General features: G+C 35.6%; 1 protein-coding gene across 1 annotated transcript in view; it reads left to right on the top strand.

Annotated features, from left to right (window-relative positions):
- Positions 1-16,943, top strand: part of LOC149812053 (phosphoglucomutase, cytoplasmic 2-like) — a 65,096-nt gene extending 48,153 nt beyond the window's left edge. The window contains exons 7-19 of the mRNA XM_089993508.1: positions 404-523; positions 602-702; positions 3,186-3,245; positions 3,373-3,472; positions 3,573-3,730; positions 3,825-3,920; positions 12,791-12,854; positions 12,934-13,015; positions 13,618-13,793; positions 13,901-13,977; positions 15,976-16,108; positions 16,541-16,657; positions 16,737-16,943. Coding sequence (XP_089849634.1) covers positions 404-523; positions 602-702; positions 3,186-3,245; positions 3,373-3,472; positions 3,573-3,730; positions 3,825-3,920; positions 12,791-12,854; positions 12,934-13,015; positions 13,618-13,793; positions 13,901-13,977; positions 15,976-16,108; positions 16,541-16,657; positions 16,737-16,808 — 1,356 coding nt within the window. The 3' untranslated portion in view covers positions 16,809-16,943. The remainder of the gene's footprint in view (positions 1-403; positions 524-601; positions 703-3,185; positions 3,246-3,372; positions 3,473-3,572; positions 3,731-3,824; positions 3,921-12,790; positions 12,855-12,933; positions 13,016-13,617; positions 13,794-13,900; positions 13,978-15,975; positions 16,109-16,540; positions 16,658-16,736) is intronic.
- The last annotated feature ends 517 nt before the right edge of the window (positions 16,944-17,460 follow it).

The following is a 17,460-nucleotide window of genomic DNA, read 5'->3' as shown; positions in this document are numbered from 1 at the left end:
AGCCATGACTTGAAAGTAGAAAGAGTTCACAAGCCCTAAATGGAATTTAGCTTCCCGATAAGTGCATGTCCCAAGATTACTTAATACCATATAGTCTTCTTTTAGAAGTATTTTATGAATAACATATCAACCATGGAAAATTCTAATGACCATGACCTACTATTGCAATCTCGAAGGGCTTTTGATAACATCATAAATTCTGGTTGTGGTACAGTTGGTTGTTTCTATGCAGGTTTCTACTTTTGGGCATATTATGACTCATTCTCTTATCTCAGTTTTTCACAGTATCAAAATTTGATAGAATATGTTATTTTGCCTATGGTCATACGACTGCTATTGTCCTCCTGTTTTTTGAGAAGATTATGCTGTTGTCTTTTAACTCATTTAATTTCTGTATTAACAGGATTTTGGGATTAAATACAATATGGAGAATGGAGGGCCTGCTCCTGAGTCAGTCACAGATAAGATCTTTGCCAACACAAAGACAATAAAGGAATACTTCATTGCAGAGGATCTGTCAGATGTATGATTCATTTTAAAGTTTTATTTGTTATATAACTTCCAATCTTTTATGTATGATGATTCTAAAAGAATACTACAGGTTGACATATCTGTGATTGGCTTGACAAGCTTTAGTGGGCCTGGAGGACCCTTTGATGTGGATGTTTTTGATTCTACATCTGACTATGTGAAATTGATGAAGTAAGTGCTCTTCCCAGTTAAAATAATTGTGGTTTATTGAGATTTTACTTATCTTTTCCTTTCAGTTTCCAATTAGCGTCCAACATTGAGTTTTCCGGCTAGATAAGAAATCACTCATGTAGTACAGTACATAATGAAAATGTTTCAGATACTTGTGATGCCAGGAATCAAGTGATGCAACAATAAGAAACTACTTACTAGATGGGAAGGTCATAAGATTTCTTGTCAAAAGACTAAGTTGCCCTAACAAGCTTCCCATGATGAGCTGAACTTGTTGATGGGGTGTAATAAATAGCACATGATGTATGTTGTGACAATCTTAATGATCATAAATTCATATATGACTGAAATTTTTAAAAAAATAATATGATATTGGTGATGATTATTGTTGATTTTAAATTTAGATTAAATCGAAGATGGATATGAGCTATTGTTTGGACAAGGATTTGTTTTTTACGAAGACTTTCTTGTATGCATCTGGAGGGACTAAAATCACAAAAACATTTTATTGGAGAGAACTTATGAAAGTTGAGTTGTTTTTCTTGTTGTTGCATGCCTTCATCCACTTCAACTCCTATATTTTTACTTGAAAAGTCAAGGAAAGATGAACTTTTGAGCTTAAGATAAGATATTTATAACAGATGTAGTTACTGTTTGGAATTTTTTATAATAAAGTACTATGATTTTGATTTATTATTTAGATCTGTTCAGAGATATTATTTGGAATGTAATCTAAATATGGTTTATTATGATTCATATTTAAATGATTTGACGTATAATTTAGATCCAGTTTACTGTTCACTCGATTTGAGTATGTTTTAGGTGTTATTCATCTTTCGGTACATCATTCTGTAAAAATAGATAATGTATCTCTTTCGATTTTGGAGGGATATCTTTAAGCAAGACATATATAGAGGATTAATCCTAGTGAAAAGTTGTAAGGGGTTGCCCCTCACACATTCTAGGTTTGGTGACCCTTCAAATATGATTTAAATGGGAATTGGATTGATCTAGGCCATATGACCTAGGCTGGTATGGTACACACATCTATAAAAATTTCCATTTGTTGAAGCTGTATATTTCAGGTAAAATTCGCAGCTAATGTAATTTTGGATTTTACTATCTAAAATTTTAAATTAATAGCTTATCACTTTCATGCGAGATCAGTAATGTTTCAGGAAAACCATTGAAAGGGCCTTTAGTCAATTTATTATTTAGAAATGCTATGATACCTGGCTGCTTAACATCAACATTTTAATCCTATATTCAAATCATTGTTAATCTCTGGAAAAGATGTTTAAAGTTTAAACCATCCATCTGCTTTCAGGAAGAGGCATAGAAATTTCATGATTCCAGACTCATCCATGGAAGTCAACAGTGACCAAAACTATAACTTTTACAAGAATTTATGACTCTATCCCCATTGTTATACGCACTCACAATCCAAGTTTTCCCCTTGATGAATGGTGAGTCTTATCTTCCCCTAAGTGTTCAACCAAGCATTTTATACACCATCAAGAAATTGCCCTATGATTGCAAATGGAGTGAAATCTTTTTAGAGAAATTCAATTCGCTTCTATATGAAAGGTAAGATAAAAATAAGGTAGCTGGACCAGATATCGTTGCAGCATCTTAACTAAGGGGTTTCATGTTCAAATCCTATGAATAGCCCAAAACTAAACTTCTTGATTCAAAGAAAGAAAAAAAAAGTGAGATAGGATATGTACTACAATGCTTTGATGAAACATTCAAAAATAGGATGTATCATGGCCAATTACTATGTTCCTAAAAAATGGTGTGCTTGGCATCTGATTGACTTCATATGGTGATTCACAGGACAACTCATGTGGAAAATAAGTCAAAGGTGATCATAATTGTGGTTTGATTATGAAACACCTAGATATTTACTATTTCCACTGAAGATGTTTGATCCATAACTTTTGGTTCATTAAAGAAGAACATAAGAGATGAATATATGTTTGTGGATTCGAAGAGGTATAATTGTGAAACAGATGTAAGAGAATAAAGCTTCCATTTCAAGTTCCAGGATAAGGTTTGAAACTTTGAATAGATAAAAGAATGAATAGAAGGCTTTTTTCCCCTCTTTTTCTTTTTGCCCTGAACTGTTGTTTTAAGCAGTAGAGTGGGTTATCTCTAGTAGGGAGGTTTTTCCTCACAAAGGCTCTATTAAGTAACATTCCCTATTCGTTACTTGTCTTCATGAACATAGGGTCTTCTTGCCAATAACCAGTCTTTTTTTTTAAACTGAAACCATAGATAATTTTTTTTTGTCACTCTCATCTAGATGTATATGATGTCATATCATGTGAACAAGGTGCCCTCTCCCTCTTCCACTCAATAACATGAAGAATATTGCCCACTAATGATGCAATTACTGTATCATGGATACTCTTTGGCCCTGCATGTGTATCATTTTCTGGGATTACTGGTATCTAATCATTAAATACTTTCTCCTTTTGTAGGTCAATATTTGATTTTGATAGCATCCAGAAGCTTCTCACATGCCCAAAATTTACATTCTGGTAGTTTCTTTTTCCTTTTTTTATTGTGTGGCATATCATGTGACATTGCTTATTCTACTTGGCTCATTATATATTCATTTTGTTTCACATAGTAATTATAGCATTACTTACTGCTGTGAACTATTAGTTATGATGCCCTTCATGGTGTGGCTGGAACCTATGCTACACGTATTTTTGTGGAAGAGCTCTCTGCCAATGAAGGTTCATTGCTAAATTGTGTACCTAAGGTATATTGGGTTGTCATGGACTATATTTAAGTGCAAAAGTTGTAGGTCATTCATTTTTGTGAAGCTATCTAATAGCAATATTCCTATTGTGTTTATACAGGAAGATTTTGGAGGAGGCCATCCGGATCCCAACCTCACATATGCAAAGGAACTGGTTGCATGCATGGGATTGGGTGAAGGTAGCCATGAAGGTGAAGCACCAGAATTTGGTGCAGCTGCTGATGGTGATGCTGATCGGAACATGATTCTTGGAAAAAGGTAAGACCTTATCCTTTTCTGTTTTGTTCCATGTTAGTGTTGATTTGTTTTCAATCCAAGCTTGTCTTTATATTTTGATATCTTGAAATCACAGATTTTTTGTAACTCCTTCGGATTCTGTTGCCATCATTGCTGCAAATGCTGTTCAAGCTATTCCATACTTCAACTCTGGACTGAAAGGAGTTGCAAGGTATACTTGTTTAGTTAATATTTGACTTTAAGGGTGTGTTTGAATCCCCTGTTTCTGAGAACAGGGGTATGCTGTTATGTCCATAATCTGAGAACCCTGGTTTTCAGATTGTGAATCTCTTACCTGAACCCAATTCGCCTGCCAGTCGGGCCATAAAACCATGATTTATGTGAAGAAAGGGGGCTCTCGGATCAGGGATCTGAGATCCCCTGTTTGAGTGTACCTTGGATCTGGCATGGGCCGCATGCTAGATACAAGGTTGAATGGTGCTTGAGGTTTTCAAACATGCCCTAATTGTTGCTAGGGTGAAAATGGGAGAGACTTGACCCAGGTCTGGAACCATGGTTTGGTGTACTGGATCTGAGCTAATCTAAAATGCAGAATGGTACCAGATTGGTTTCTTCCATGGTAACACCATGCATGGACTAAATGGGTTGAAAGTGGTTTCTTCATAGTAAAAAGGACTGGTTCAGATCCAGTCTTGATCTGATTGAAATATAGTATTCTGGCTATAGAATCCAACTGAATTGCTCATATCTGGCACCTATAGTTGTGTCCATTGTCAAGTAGACTTCTTCTCAAAGCCTTTCATTTAATCATGGATGCAATAAAAGATTTTGTTTTTGGGTTTGGCCCGGGCCTAATTTGTCTCAAACATCCAGAGAACCTTACCTGATCTGTGTGTCTAATCCAGAGTTGCCAGTCGAGGAAGCGGGAGCGGGAAGCGATACGGGAAGCGGGAAGCGAGGCACTTTCAAAATTTTAGGAAGCGGGAAGCGTGGGACCACTTAGGAGCGAACCGGGAAGCGTCTCGGAAGCGACATAGGAAGCGTCTCGGAAGCGACATAGGAAGCGAACCGGAAGCGACCTAAGAAGCTATAAATTTCTAAATTCTAAATTATAAGCTACAAAGTTCTAAACTCTAAGTTTAACCTTAAAATTAACATAATCCACTATTTCACTTCATCATGCAAGATTCAAAATAAAAGTATACCAAAAAAATATTATAAGACCATGACAAAAAAGTAACATAAAAGTTTTTAAGTTGGACTACTCCAACTACATCATCAAAAAAACAATTAATAATTCAAGAGTTCATTAATCTGTCATCTTTCTCTTCCCCTTCAAGTCAGCAATAGATCGTGAACTTTCTGCATCACGTGCGTCTTGTCCTCCACGACCATGTCTTCTGCTCCTTCCTTCATTTCCTATAATGAATACCTTAAAAAATTAAAATGTTCAAAAACCATAATTTAAAATATAAAAAACACAATATCAACATACCTTGCCTAGGTCTCCTGCTAAAGAAACGATCAATCCGACCTTGAGGAACTGATGGTCGCTCTTGTATATCTGCAGTTCTACTAGCTCTGTTGGATTGATTTGTATCCTCTTCAACTTCATTTGTACGTATGATTATTGGAGGTAATGGAGCTCTTGGTTGTGCATCTTTATGTTTGGATTTGGAAATAGTGCTTGATTGTTGTGCACTATCATCCAAATCTCTCCATCGCATATCCTCTAATCTCAACGTATTTTCTTCTACAATAGGAAGTCCTGGATTGATATCTCATTTTCGACTAGGCCCTTCTTTGTAGCGATCGTTGCACCTTTTATAACAATAATATAAAATATGAATGTTAATAAACAATCAATGATAGAAAAAGAGAAAAAAAAATACCAAAACAAAAGTACAACACAGTTTAATTATACCTGTCAATCAATCGAAGATTGGAATGAATATACACTAAGGTATCAACACGATCTTCATTGAGTCTATTTCTTTTAACATTGTGAATGTAACTATAGGTGCTCCACACTCTTTATGCAGAAGATGTGCTAATAGGTTGAGATAAAACTTTAATGGCTAATGCTCTCAACTCAGGTGTATCACCACCATAAAAACGCCACCAATTAAGCACCGACATTGTAGGATTCAGTGCATCTATTCTTGCTACATTTCGGCTAAATCTTCCACTTCTTGATGCAAAAGCCATAAGTTGTGACCTATAAAGTGTAGATAGCTCTTCATTTCCAGAAGATATGACTTCAAGCGCGAGCATTGCACCGTCTAAGATATCATTATCCTTTTCTGCAAAAAAAATGTTTAGTAACTATAACAAGAAAATGCAATTGAAATAATAAAATAATTAAATCATTAAACTTTATTAAATTGATAGAATAAAATTTTTACCAGGAGAAACTCGTTTGACCCCTCCTGCTGCTGGGATTTTGAGATACTCCGACTCGTAATATTTTGGAGTAAGCATGTGGGCTAGACTATGGAGAGGCACATTCATTCTATCCCATCTATTTGAGACAATCTTATGAATCTTTTCATATAAATCTGGTTGTCCTTTTAGATTGTCTTTGATTTCCCCCAACATGTTGTCCATGCCTTCATACACTTCACCAATTATAGGGCCTTCCTGATCACAAAATTTAATCATCTTATAGATGGGTTTTGTAATCAATAATGCTAAACGTACAGAATCCCAATATTCTTCATCAAGAACAGTTGTTTCTGTTGTAACAGCCCTTTTTTTCATAGTGTCATCCGTGCGTGATTGCTTCCAATCGCTCCATCTATCTGAAATTACTGTGAGCCTTAAGCTCTCCCTCACATCAAGCAAGCGTTTCAAAGTAGTATAATGTGAAGCAAACCTTGTTTTTGCAATCTTTATTAATTCTAATTTTTCATTACTTCTAAAGATTGCTAGTGCTTTTGAATGATTTGTGATATACTTCACAATTTCTTTACTCTGCAAATATGTTTCTCCCAACCAATGAAACTCATGTGCCAAATCCTTGAAGATCAAATTAAGTGTGTGCACAACACAAGGTGACCAAAAAATATACTTGTACGTTTGTTTTAATTCTTCACCTGCTAACTTGCAATTTGCTGCATTGTCTGTAATCACTTGCACTACATTAGAAGGCCCCACAAGTTTAAATCCGGTCTTCAAAAACTCGGCAATGTTTGCAGCTGACTGTTGCACATTAGAAAAATCGCTTGCATATAAGAACATCGAGCCAAAACAGTTTGAGGCAAGTATATTTATCAAGTGTTTGTTCTTGATATTTGTCCAACCGTCTGAGACAATGGAAACTCCAAACTCCCCAAACTTTTCTCGAAATTCATTTAACTCCCTGTGAACACACTCTTTCTCACTGTCAAGCAACGTTGTTCGCGCTTTTTCATATGATGGGGGTTTATATCCTGGCACTTTACTAACTGCAGATATCATCTCTTCCCAATATGGTGATCGAAGCACATTGAAAGGTATGCCATTTGCACACAAAAATCTGATAATTTTGTGATCTACATCATCTCTTTCTACCTTTTTAAAGGTATCACGAATATCAACTGTTTGTCGGCTTCCACTAGATGATGTAGTCATACTAATAGGCTTCTTCGGAGTATCAATTCTTGATCTCCTCAACTCAAATGCACTTGATGAAACCTCCACTCGACGAACTTGCCTCTTAATTTTTTTTGCCAATTCTGCATTTTTTGCAACTACAGGGCAAAAGACAATCCCAACACTTTGTCCCTTTGGAGATCCCATGAGATGTGCAAAAACTCGAGTATATGACCCATGATAAATATTTTTGCAGTGCCTGCACATAAAAACTTGGGTTCCACCTTGCTTTCCTTGCCCACTCTTCTTTTGTTTCAATACATGGCGCCATAGCACTGTTGTTTTATGCATGCTAGGTGGTTCATCATCTTGGTCATCTTCAGAATAGTAGTCATATTCTTCTTCATCTTCCTCATCAAAACAATTTTCATTTCTGTTCTCAAACTCATATGGAATCTTGCCTTTTCTTGCATTATCCTTCCCAACACCACTAGACGATTCATGCTCCAAATTGTAAAAAGAATCATCATCGTCATCATAATTATCGTGATCATAGCTTGTGATGGTCATTAATGAAGCAAAGCTGCATCATAAAAGTATAGGAATCATTTTAGAACACTTTAAAAAAACTATTATTAATAGCAAAAGATGGAGAGTGGAATGCGAAAACAAAAGGAAAAAAAAAGACTCAAAGTGAACCATGAACGCCCCTTGCAATCGAATTCCCGTAAAATACCGTGGGGTTTACTAAACTAATCATGCTCATTTCTTAAAATAATCCAGACAATATGTATCACACAGCTTCGCAGTCACAATCTAAATTTCAGAACTATGAAACCAATCAGATTTCCTTTTTCTAATAGCATTAACACCCGTAATGAATACAGAGGAAAGCATCAAGCCTTAAAATTCAAGTTTAATCAAACTAAATCTCAAACAAACATGACAGTTGAAACTTGAAACACCACAGATTTAATTTAACCCAGGAAATCACAAATAGGTAGAAGCTTGATAAATCCAATCTAAAAAGAACTGCAGACTAGTTCTATTTATTTTTATCAGAATATGCCCATCAAATCAAATTTAACGAATCAGTACATGAATCAGCCAAGAGTCCAAGACTCAATGAATATAGCAAAATTTGTGAATCAGCCAATTTTTTTTTGACATAAAATAAAAAATGGCTACAATTATTAATAAAAATCTATTTCATATGGACAAATCGAACTATTTGTTGCAGTCAGGGCTGGGTACTGGGCTGGGCTACAAAAATGGATAAAAATCTATTTCATATGGAATCAGGGCTTGGCTAGGACTGGGCTTTTAAAAAAAAATAAATAAATAACTGTTTCGGGAGGCTACCGTAACAGTTATTTATTTATTTTTTTTCAAAGCCCAGTCCTAGCAGGCTAGCCCAGCCCTGATTCCATATGAAATAGTTTTTTATTCATTTTTGTAGCCCAGCCCAGTCCTACCCAACCCTGACTGCAGCAAATAGTTCGATTTGTCCATATGAAATAGATTTTTATTAATAATTGTAGCCATTTTTTATTTTATGTCAAAAAAAAAATTCGGGGACGCTGCCCCCGAAGTTCGGGGGCAGTGTTGTGAGAGGCGTGCGCCTCATTACCTACCTGAGGCGTGCGCCTCATTACCTGAGGCGTACGCCTCAGAGGCGAAGCGAGGTGCTTCGCCTCATTGATTCAGTGCAGTGGCGTAGCAAGGATTCATGTGGGGGGCAGTGTTGTGAGCCTCAGAGGCGAAGCTAGGCGTTGAGCCTGCGCATTTACAACCTTGCTAAGCAATGGAGGAGGTCGCCGGACGTCAGTGGAAGAGAGGAACATACCTGAACAGAGACATTGCTCGATCGCCGGTCGTCGGAGGTCGCCGGTCGTCTGTCGTCGGAGGTCGCCGGCCGTCGGAGGTCGCCGGTCGTCGGAGGTCGCCGGTCGTCGGAGGTCGCCGGTGGCCGAAAATGAGAGAGAGAGAGAGAGAGAGAGAGAGAGAGAGAGAGAGAGAGAGAGAGAGAGAGGAGTCGGGTGAAAAAGAAAAACCCTGCCTTCGCCCTTAAGTTTTCACGATTTTTTGTAAAAATGTCTGTTTTACCCTTATTCAGATTTTTTTTTATTGTTTTTCACGTGTCAATTTTCGTTTTAAAAAAGGGTAAATTTGGTATTTTGTAAAGGCGTCCCCCTTTAAAGGGGGACGCGATTTCCTTTAAAGGGGGACGCGTTTTCCTTTAAAGGGAAACGCGTCCCTTTTTAAAGAGGGACGCGTCCCCCTTTAAAGGGGGACGCGTCCCCCTATAAAGAGAAGCGCGTCCCCCTTTAAAGGGGGACGCGCTTCCCTTTAAAGGGGGACGCGCTTCTTCTTTTTTATGTGCGCTTCCCTGTGCGTTTCGGAAGCGCCGCGTTTCGCGCTTCCGAAGCGCGTCTCGGGGAAGCGCGCTTCCCCTTTTAGCTAGGCGCTTCCGGTAACCCTGGTCTAACCAGATTTTGGATAATTGGATCCTGCTCTAGGTCCTAGTATGTATAGGTATGTCCAAATTCATCGTTATTAGGTAAAACCAGAGTTATCAGAAAAACCTTAGATAGGTGGGAAGCGTGCTTTCTCAGAAGCTTACTTTGAAAGCATGGTACTCCTTGCTTCCGGGTGTGATGAGGTTCTTGTTTCTCATGCACTTTTCCCACACTTGTTCTCACATTTTGCATGTACTTTTGCTCATGCTACTCACACATTTCCCATGTGTTTCTGCTGAATTGGTAATCATGGTTTTAGATTTTGAGAAAAAAATAATTTTTATACTAAAGAATAATGATATTTAAAATAGCCAATTTTATTTTAGTTTTTAAACCAAGTATTATGATTTGTTTGAAAAAAGGTAAATTGTAATCTTAATTAAAGAGTTGAAACTATTACAGAGAATAAAATTAGTTTGTGATTTTACATTGTTTCTCCATTCTTACTCTTCTCTTCTCTAGGCATCCAATAATTTCTAAGTCCATTCTTTAATATAATACTATAAAATTAATAAATGCTAATAGTCTACGTATTATGATAGACTAATTATTTTGGTATTGAAAATGCACTCATCAAGAGAATGAAATATCAAATGACTTTTTGGCATTTAAAAGACAAAAGATAAAGTTAAAGAAACATAATACATATTTGTTTCTCATTCTATTTTATTTTTACTTCCAGTTTCTTTCTCGTTTCATTCTTGGTTTGATTCTTATTTTGTTTTCTCTTGTTTGATTCCCGTTTCATTTCACATTAGATTCCCATTTTGCTTTCTGTTTGATTCTCGATTCGCTTCCAAATCAATTCTTGCTTCCTATAAATTTTAAAATGCCTCGCTTCTCACTTCCGCTTCCCATATCCTTTCCTGCTTCCACTCTCCAAGTTGACAACCTTGGGTAAAACCGGTTTCTCTATACCTGCTGACTGCTTTGCCCACTACTTTTTAGTGGATAGCATGTTCCTTGACTTGTGTATGAATGACATATGTAGGTTAGCCGAATATCTATGTGAGTTAGGTGGAATGTATGGCAAATTTCATATAGTCATCACATAGTTATTCTTATATATAGGACAAAAAGAAAACATCACATCTCCTCTATTTCATGCTGCTGGTTGTGCAAAATTCAGGGATACTTTTGCCTCGCTTCTCACTTCTGCTTCCCTTATCATTTCTCACTTCCGCTTCCCTTATCGTTTCTCACTTCCACTCTCCAAGTTGACAACCTTGGATAAAACCGGTTTCTCTATACCTGTTGACTGCTTTGGCCCCTACTTTTTAGTGGATAGCATGTTCCTTGACTTGTGTACGAATGACACATGTAGGTTAGCCCAATATCTATGCGAGTTAGATGAAATGTATGGCAAATTTTATCCAGGCATCACCAATTTATTCTTATATGTAGGACAAAAAGAAAACAGAATGTCTCCTTCATTTCATGCTGCTGGTTGTGCAAAATTCAGGGATACTTTTGAGATTAATGAAAATATTTGATGGTATAGAGAAAACTTTCCATTCATTGCATGTGGCAGCAGCCAGCTATCTATTTATTTTCTTCAAACTCATACACAGGCACACAATCACAGTCGCATATATTGATCTCGCCTATATTTCTGCAAGGAAAATTCTTGGGATTATATAAGGTTTTTATAAATCTTGAGAAAATCTCAGCATTTAAATATTAGAAATATATAAATATGAAAAAATAATATGTTTAATTATGTTTTTTCTATAAAGAAAAGATAGAAAATAAATAAATAATAAAAATTCATGCATAACTCAAAAATAAGAAAATTTGTAAAAAAGCAAAATTGTCATGATATTTTACTTTTTATTGTGTCATGTTAATATTGTGATTTTTTTTGAAATATTGTGTGTACGTACGTTTGTGTATAGGGGAGAGAGAGAGATCTACATTAGACATGTTTTGCATGTCCTATTATATATATATATATATATATAGGCTTTCACCTTTTTGGATGCATGTTTCAATTTTACTTGTCATTGGTCTGCTAAATGTGCACTTTTTATTAGTTATACATGTCTACGTCATTAATAGAACAAGATGCTTTTGTGATCATCATAATGATCTAGAATTTCTTATGATCTTATAATTTGTTTTCCAGATAATCTTATAGAAAATATTAAAAACCGAATTTAATGAAAACTTGTAGATTTTGAAAATCTTCTATCTAAAAATCAACATTTTTTCCTATTTGGTTTTCTAGGCATTGTGTAGGCCCCACCAATGTGCCTTGTCTGCTTAGAGCCTTTGACTGCATAGAACCTGACTAGGGACCAAGATTCCTAGCAGACTATTTTTTTCAGTGCAGGAGGTGTAGAGGTCCACTAGTTGGCAGCGCCATTTATGTGCCATCCTTTGATTTATGATTTAATAGATGTCATTGTTTCCTTCTAAATTTTTGTGCCTTGTATTAGCATGTATAGGAATAGAATATTTATTATTGTCTGAACATTTAGGAATTAGGGCATGTTTGGTTGAGTCTCATGAGATTTGGACTCATCCAAATGAGAGAATAAACATCAGAAAATGGGTGGTGAGAAATGGACTCTGATTTGGATTTACAAATGAGAGTTTCTTTCTCATTTAAATGAAGGATCAGAATCACGAGGAACCTCATGTGATTCTGATTCATATGACACCAAATCAAATTTGATTTCAAATCACGTGTGGCCCAGCAAACCAAACTTACCCTTAGTAATTTTACTTTTTCCAATGATAAGTACTGTTTTCGCTCTTTCATTGGTCATCTATATAGAGTTGCTCACTCTACCAGGATAACTTAAACTCCATCGAGTTTTGCCTATGAGCAAATTCCTTCCTAGTTTCACTTTTTGTGCTTAGGTTTGTTTTATGGAAAAACTTAAAGTCAATAAATTTGTGCTGGTTTTGGAAGTCATAACATTTTGTGGACATTTCACACTCCATTCATGTTTTGGGATAACTGAAGACTTCTATTTCCTTGCAGGAGTATGCCTACATCAGCTGCACTTGATGTTGTCGCTAGGCATTTAAATCTGAAGTTTTTTGAGGTATGTCATACGAGAATGGGGTCTTATGTCTGCAGGCTTTGCATTTGATGTACATCTCTTCAATGTACTCCAATTCCAGGTCCCCACTGGCTGGAAATTTTTTGGAAACTTGATGGATGCTGGGTTATGTTCAATTTGTGGAGAAGAAAGTTTTGGCACTGGTGGGTGATATGTTCTTTGTTTCTCTTTGACTTTCTGTATTTGAAGGTCTATACACGTGTTAATCAGATATATTTGATGCACATGAAGTGCTTGTATTTCATTTTCTTGTTTTTTTTCTTTTAGTTGTTCCATTATTAAACATGTATGGCATTATCCACCCGTCAAGTGCATGAATCTTGGAAGTATGATGGTGTCAACAATGAAACCATAGGAAGGTTAAAGTATGTGTTACTGATGCTGGAAGCTAGAATCACACACTGGAAACTCCTTGGATCATTTGATTAGAGGCGTAGGACTATGGCAAGTAGATGTTCAAAAAACCCCCACAGAAAATGTGTCAAATGCCTATGTGACTATAAGATTAATCGAGTTCAAAATGGAAAGTGCTTATCAAGCAACTGGACTGTTTGGGTGATTGGAGATGGCCACCCTTACCATTATACATTTGTAAGATAAATATTAAAGGAACAAAAATACTTTAATATCCATCAAGAGGTATTTTCCTTTTTTATTTTTCTGCACCATTTAAATTGAGCATAAACTTTATTGGAAGAAGATAATCAAAGCCTTTTTGTGAATGATGTTTTTGTTGCACTTACAGGTTCAGATCATATCCGTGAGAAAGATGGCATCTGGGCTGTCTTGTCATGGCTTTCTATTCTTGCTTTCAAGAATAAGGACAAGCTTGATGGAGAAAAGCTGGTGTCTGTGGAAGACATTGTTCGCGATCACTGGTCTATTTATGGCCGCCACTACTACACAAGATATGACTATGAGGTAAGATTGTTCCCTTTGTCTTTTTTGTTTTGATTTTACTATTGTCAATGGTTTTCTTGCCAGCATGTGAAGTCAATCTTCTTAAAAGTTATGTACCTTCCATGAAGAATGTTGATGCAGGATGTGCAAAGGATCTCATGGCACATCTAGTTGCTCTTCAGTCTTCTCTTCCTGATGTCAACAAGTATGTATGCCTAATAGTTTTTATATTTTGTCAAAAAGATTGAGCTAACTTGTTTAATATGTACCATGTTGCATAGGTTCATTTTCATTATTTTTACAACTTATCTGTTTTCATTACCTGATTTAAAAAACCTCAGTTTATCCCAGAGTTACCGAAAGCTTCCCGGAAACTCGCTTCGGAAGCGCGACACTCTTCACTTCCGAAACTTCATGGGAATCTCGATTTCCCCACACTTCTATGCTTCCCACATGCATGGTCTAAGATTTCTATATGCTTTTCTCACATTTCTTTTCATGTTTTTCCTCTCACACTTCCACTCACTTCCCACATACTTTCTCTAAATTGATAACCATCATTGTTAGATTTTAACAAAAATTTAACTCTTTTACTGAAAAATCATGAAATATAAGAATGATCAATTTTATTTTAGTTTTTATTTGTTTCTTGTTTGATTCCTATTCAGTTACCATATTTTTTATTTTTTATTCATATTTTGCTTTCAAAGTGATTTCCCGCTTCCTATAAATTTTAAAATGCCTCGCTTCTCGTTTCCGCTTCCCGTATCATTTCCTGCTTCTGCTTCCTAGTTTGGCAACCTTCTTTTATCCATCTCCCTTTTGAAGCAAAGCATTGCATCTGTGAATCCAACAGTTACATCTTTAAAGCAGTATTTGGCATTTGTTTGTTTCCTCAGGACACAACTGAATGTGACAGCTGATTATGATAATATATGATGTTTAAACCATAGTCACCAGTATCGGTCTCGGCTATTTCTTCGTGTAGGTTTTTTCTTGGGGGATTTTATTAGTGTTTTTTTATTGGGAAATTTTCAGCATTTTAAAGATGAAAAATGCAAAGAACAATACAAAAATAAGAAAAAAGGTTTTACTAGTATTTTTCTTACAAAAATATGAAGAAACAGTTACAAAGTTTTTAAAATATAAAAGAAAAAAGAATCACAAAAAATACATATACATAAAACATATAAATAAAAAGAATTTTTTAGATATCACAATATATCGTGATATTAATTCGATATTTAAGTCGTGGTGATACTTTTGAAAGTATTGTGGCATTTTGATGTTTTTGTTGGCTATTTAAAAAAAATGTTAATATCTTTCAAAATCAATAATATTAATAACTATGGTTTAAGATAAACTTTGATCAGTTATAGCCTTTACAATCTTGGTTCGAGAAACTGTCACTTTAGTTCAACTGTTTTCAGAATTGTTGGGTTCAATCCTGTGGTGCTGATATTTGAAGGACTCGTACATTTATCCCTTGCTCTTGGATTTCCAATTTTGGTGGAATACTGGAAATAACTGTAATTTCGTTGATGGTTTTGCTTCTGCTTATGATATTGCAAAAGAATTGAACATGAAAACGCTTAGCTTTTAGCATCTCTTTCATAGTTTTTCAATTTCTGAGAGTTGAATGTACAGGCTATTTCTTTAAAAACTCCATATCTGTCAAGGAATCAGCCATCATTACATATCCTTTGTGCACTGTTTCAGCACACAATTTTCTTTCCATTTGTGTTACATTTTCATCTCAGAATCTCCTGACTTGTCCAAAAGCACATCCTTACCTGTTAGAAGAGTAAAATAATGTGGTTGATTAGGGGTAACAATCAACCCCTTCCTATATTTCTGTCGCTTTTCTCCCAGCAAATAAGAGCCCTGTGTGCATGAGTGGAATTTTATCCAAGGCCTACGCTTTATATTCCACTATTTTCCTACAACCATGCAGTTTGCATTGGGATGTCAATGTTATTTGCAACCCATGTGCATGATAATGCTTTATAAATAATTATGTACCTCATGTTTTTGGGTGGTTAAACATTGGCTTTGAGAATGTTGTTTCCACACATGAGATAATAATTTGAATGCAGATCTAGTGGATGATGACATTACGTACTTACAAAATGAAGCAAACAAGTCCCCTGTCATGCAATGGAATATATTTATGTTATGGAATATTTGGTGCTTCTTGTTGCAGGATAATAAAGGGAATAAGATCAGATGTGTCCAATATTGTCGAAGCAGATGAATTCGAATACAATGATCCTGTTGATGGCTCTGTTTCAAAGCACCAGGGTATACGATATCTCTTTGAAGATGGATCACGATTGGTAAATAACCTGTCCTTGGATACTCGTTATTGTGCCTGCTGCTGAAAGTTGTCCAAATTATTGTGAATCTTTCTGAAAGTGGATTCTGTGAAGTAATTCTCCATGTTCCATTCAAGTATACCAAGCACAAGTCCTTCAATGAGGAAACAAATATACCCAACACAGAGGATTTGTATTGAGTTGGAAGCATTATTGTCCTTTATGTTAAAGTTTCTCAATATTTGTTGAAATCATGTCTCTTCTCAAAGGATCAATGCTTTGCAATTTATCCCTTTTAAAAAACCATTGTGGGATTGCAAGTATCTAGAATAATAGTATATGCAATGAATGCCTAGTCCTTTGCTTACTTCTCAAGGGATTGGCATTTCACATTCAATTTCTTGTGTTTTTTTAGTCAAAGTTGCTTAGCTAAAATTGTACAAATTTGCGCAGGTGTTCCGTCTCTCAGGGACTGGCTCGGTAGGTGCAACCATCCGTCTGTACATAGAGCAATATGAGAAGGATCCTTTAAAGACTGGACGGGATTCTCAAGAAGCACTTGCTCCTCTGGTACAACTTCACATGGATGTTTTTTTATATGCTATTGCAAATTAATCCATGTCATGATCATTGTAATGAAATTTTACAGGTGGAAGTTGCATTGAAACTTTCCAAAATGGAGGAGTTCACTGGTCGCTCTGCTCCTACAGTTATAACATGACTTGGCAAGTCAAATAGTCAATTTTGTTTGAGAACAATATGTTAAGAACCATAAAGCCACTTGTTACTAAACTTGTTACTAAGTTACCGAGTTGTCGGTTTTGTTTGAAAAATAATATGATAAGAACCATTAAAGTTGCTTTGTCTTCTGGGTTGCTTGCACTGTAACGCCCCTAAAATTTAACCTTAATTATAGTTCAAATATTGAAATTTTGAGACCAATTTTTTTTATAAGTATAAGTAAATCGGAAATGATTTTTAAAAACGGTTAAGATTTTGAGCGTTGTTATAATAAATATAACAATCAAATCAAAATGTACGGGATATATACATTTTAAATTACGTACAATATAAGACTGAAATATTAAGAGCTTTAATTTCATTTCAAATCAAAGTATGAAAACAATACTTCAGTCTCTACATGATCAAGTACTTAAAACAAAAAGATCATAAATACCAAGATCGCAAGGTAAGAGTAGACTCTCGAAGATGTAGCTCGACCAACCCTTGGTTCTAATTACTCATCATATTTTATGTCTTCCATAAAACGGGGTCAGACTTGCTAAAGTCTGGTAAAGCAACCCAAACTCAAACTTAAAGAAAATATATAAAGCATTTAAATGTAAAGATATATTATTCATCTATCGTCAAGT

The sequence above is a fragment of the Nuphar pumila genome, chromosome 17, assembly GCF_984573655.1.
Source record: "Nuphar pumila chromosome 17, dmNupPumi1.hap1.1, whole genome shotgun sequence".
NCBI lineage: Eukaryota > Viridiplantae > Streptophyta > Magnoliopsida > Nymphaeales > Nymphaeaceae > Nuphar > Nuphar pumila.
This window is presented reverse-complemented; position numbering and strand designations above follow the sequence as displayed.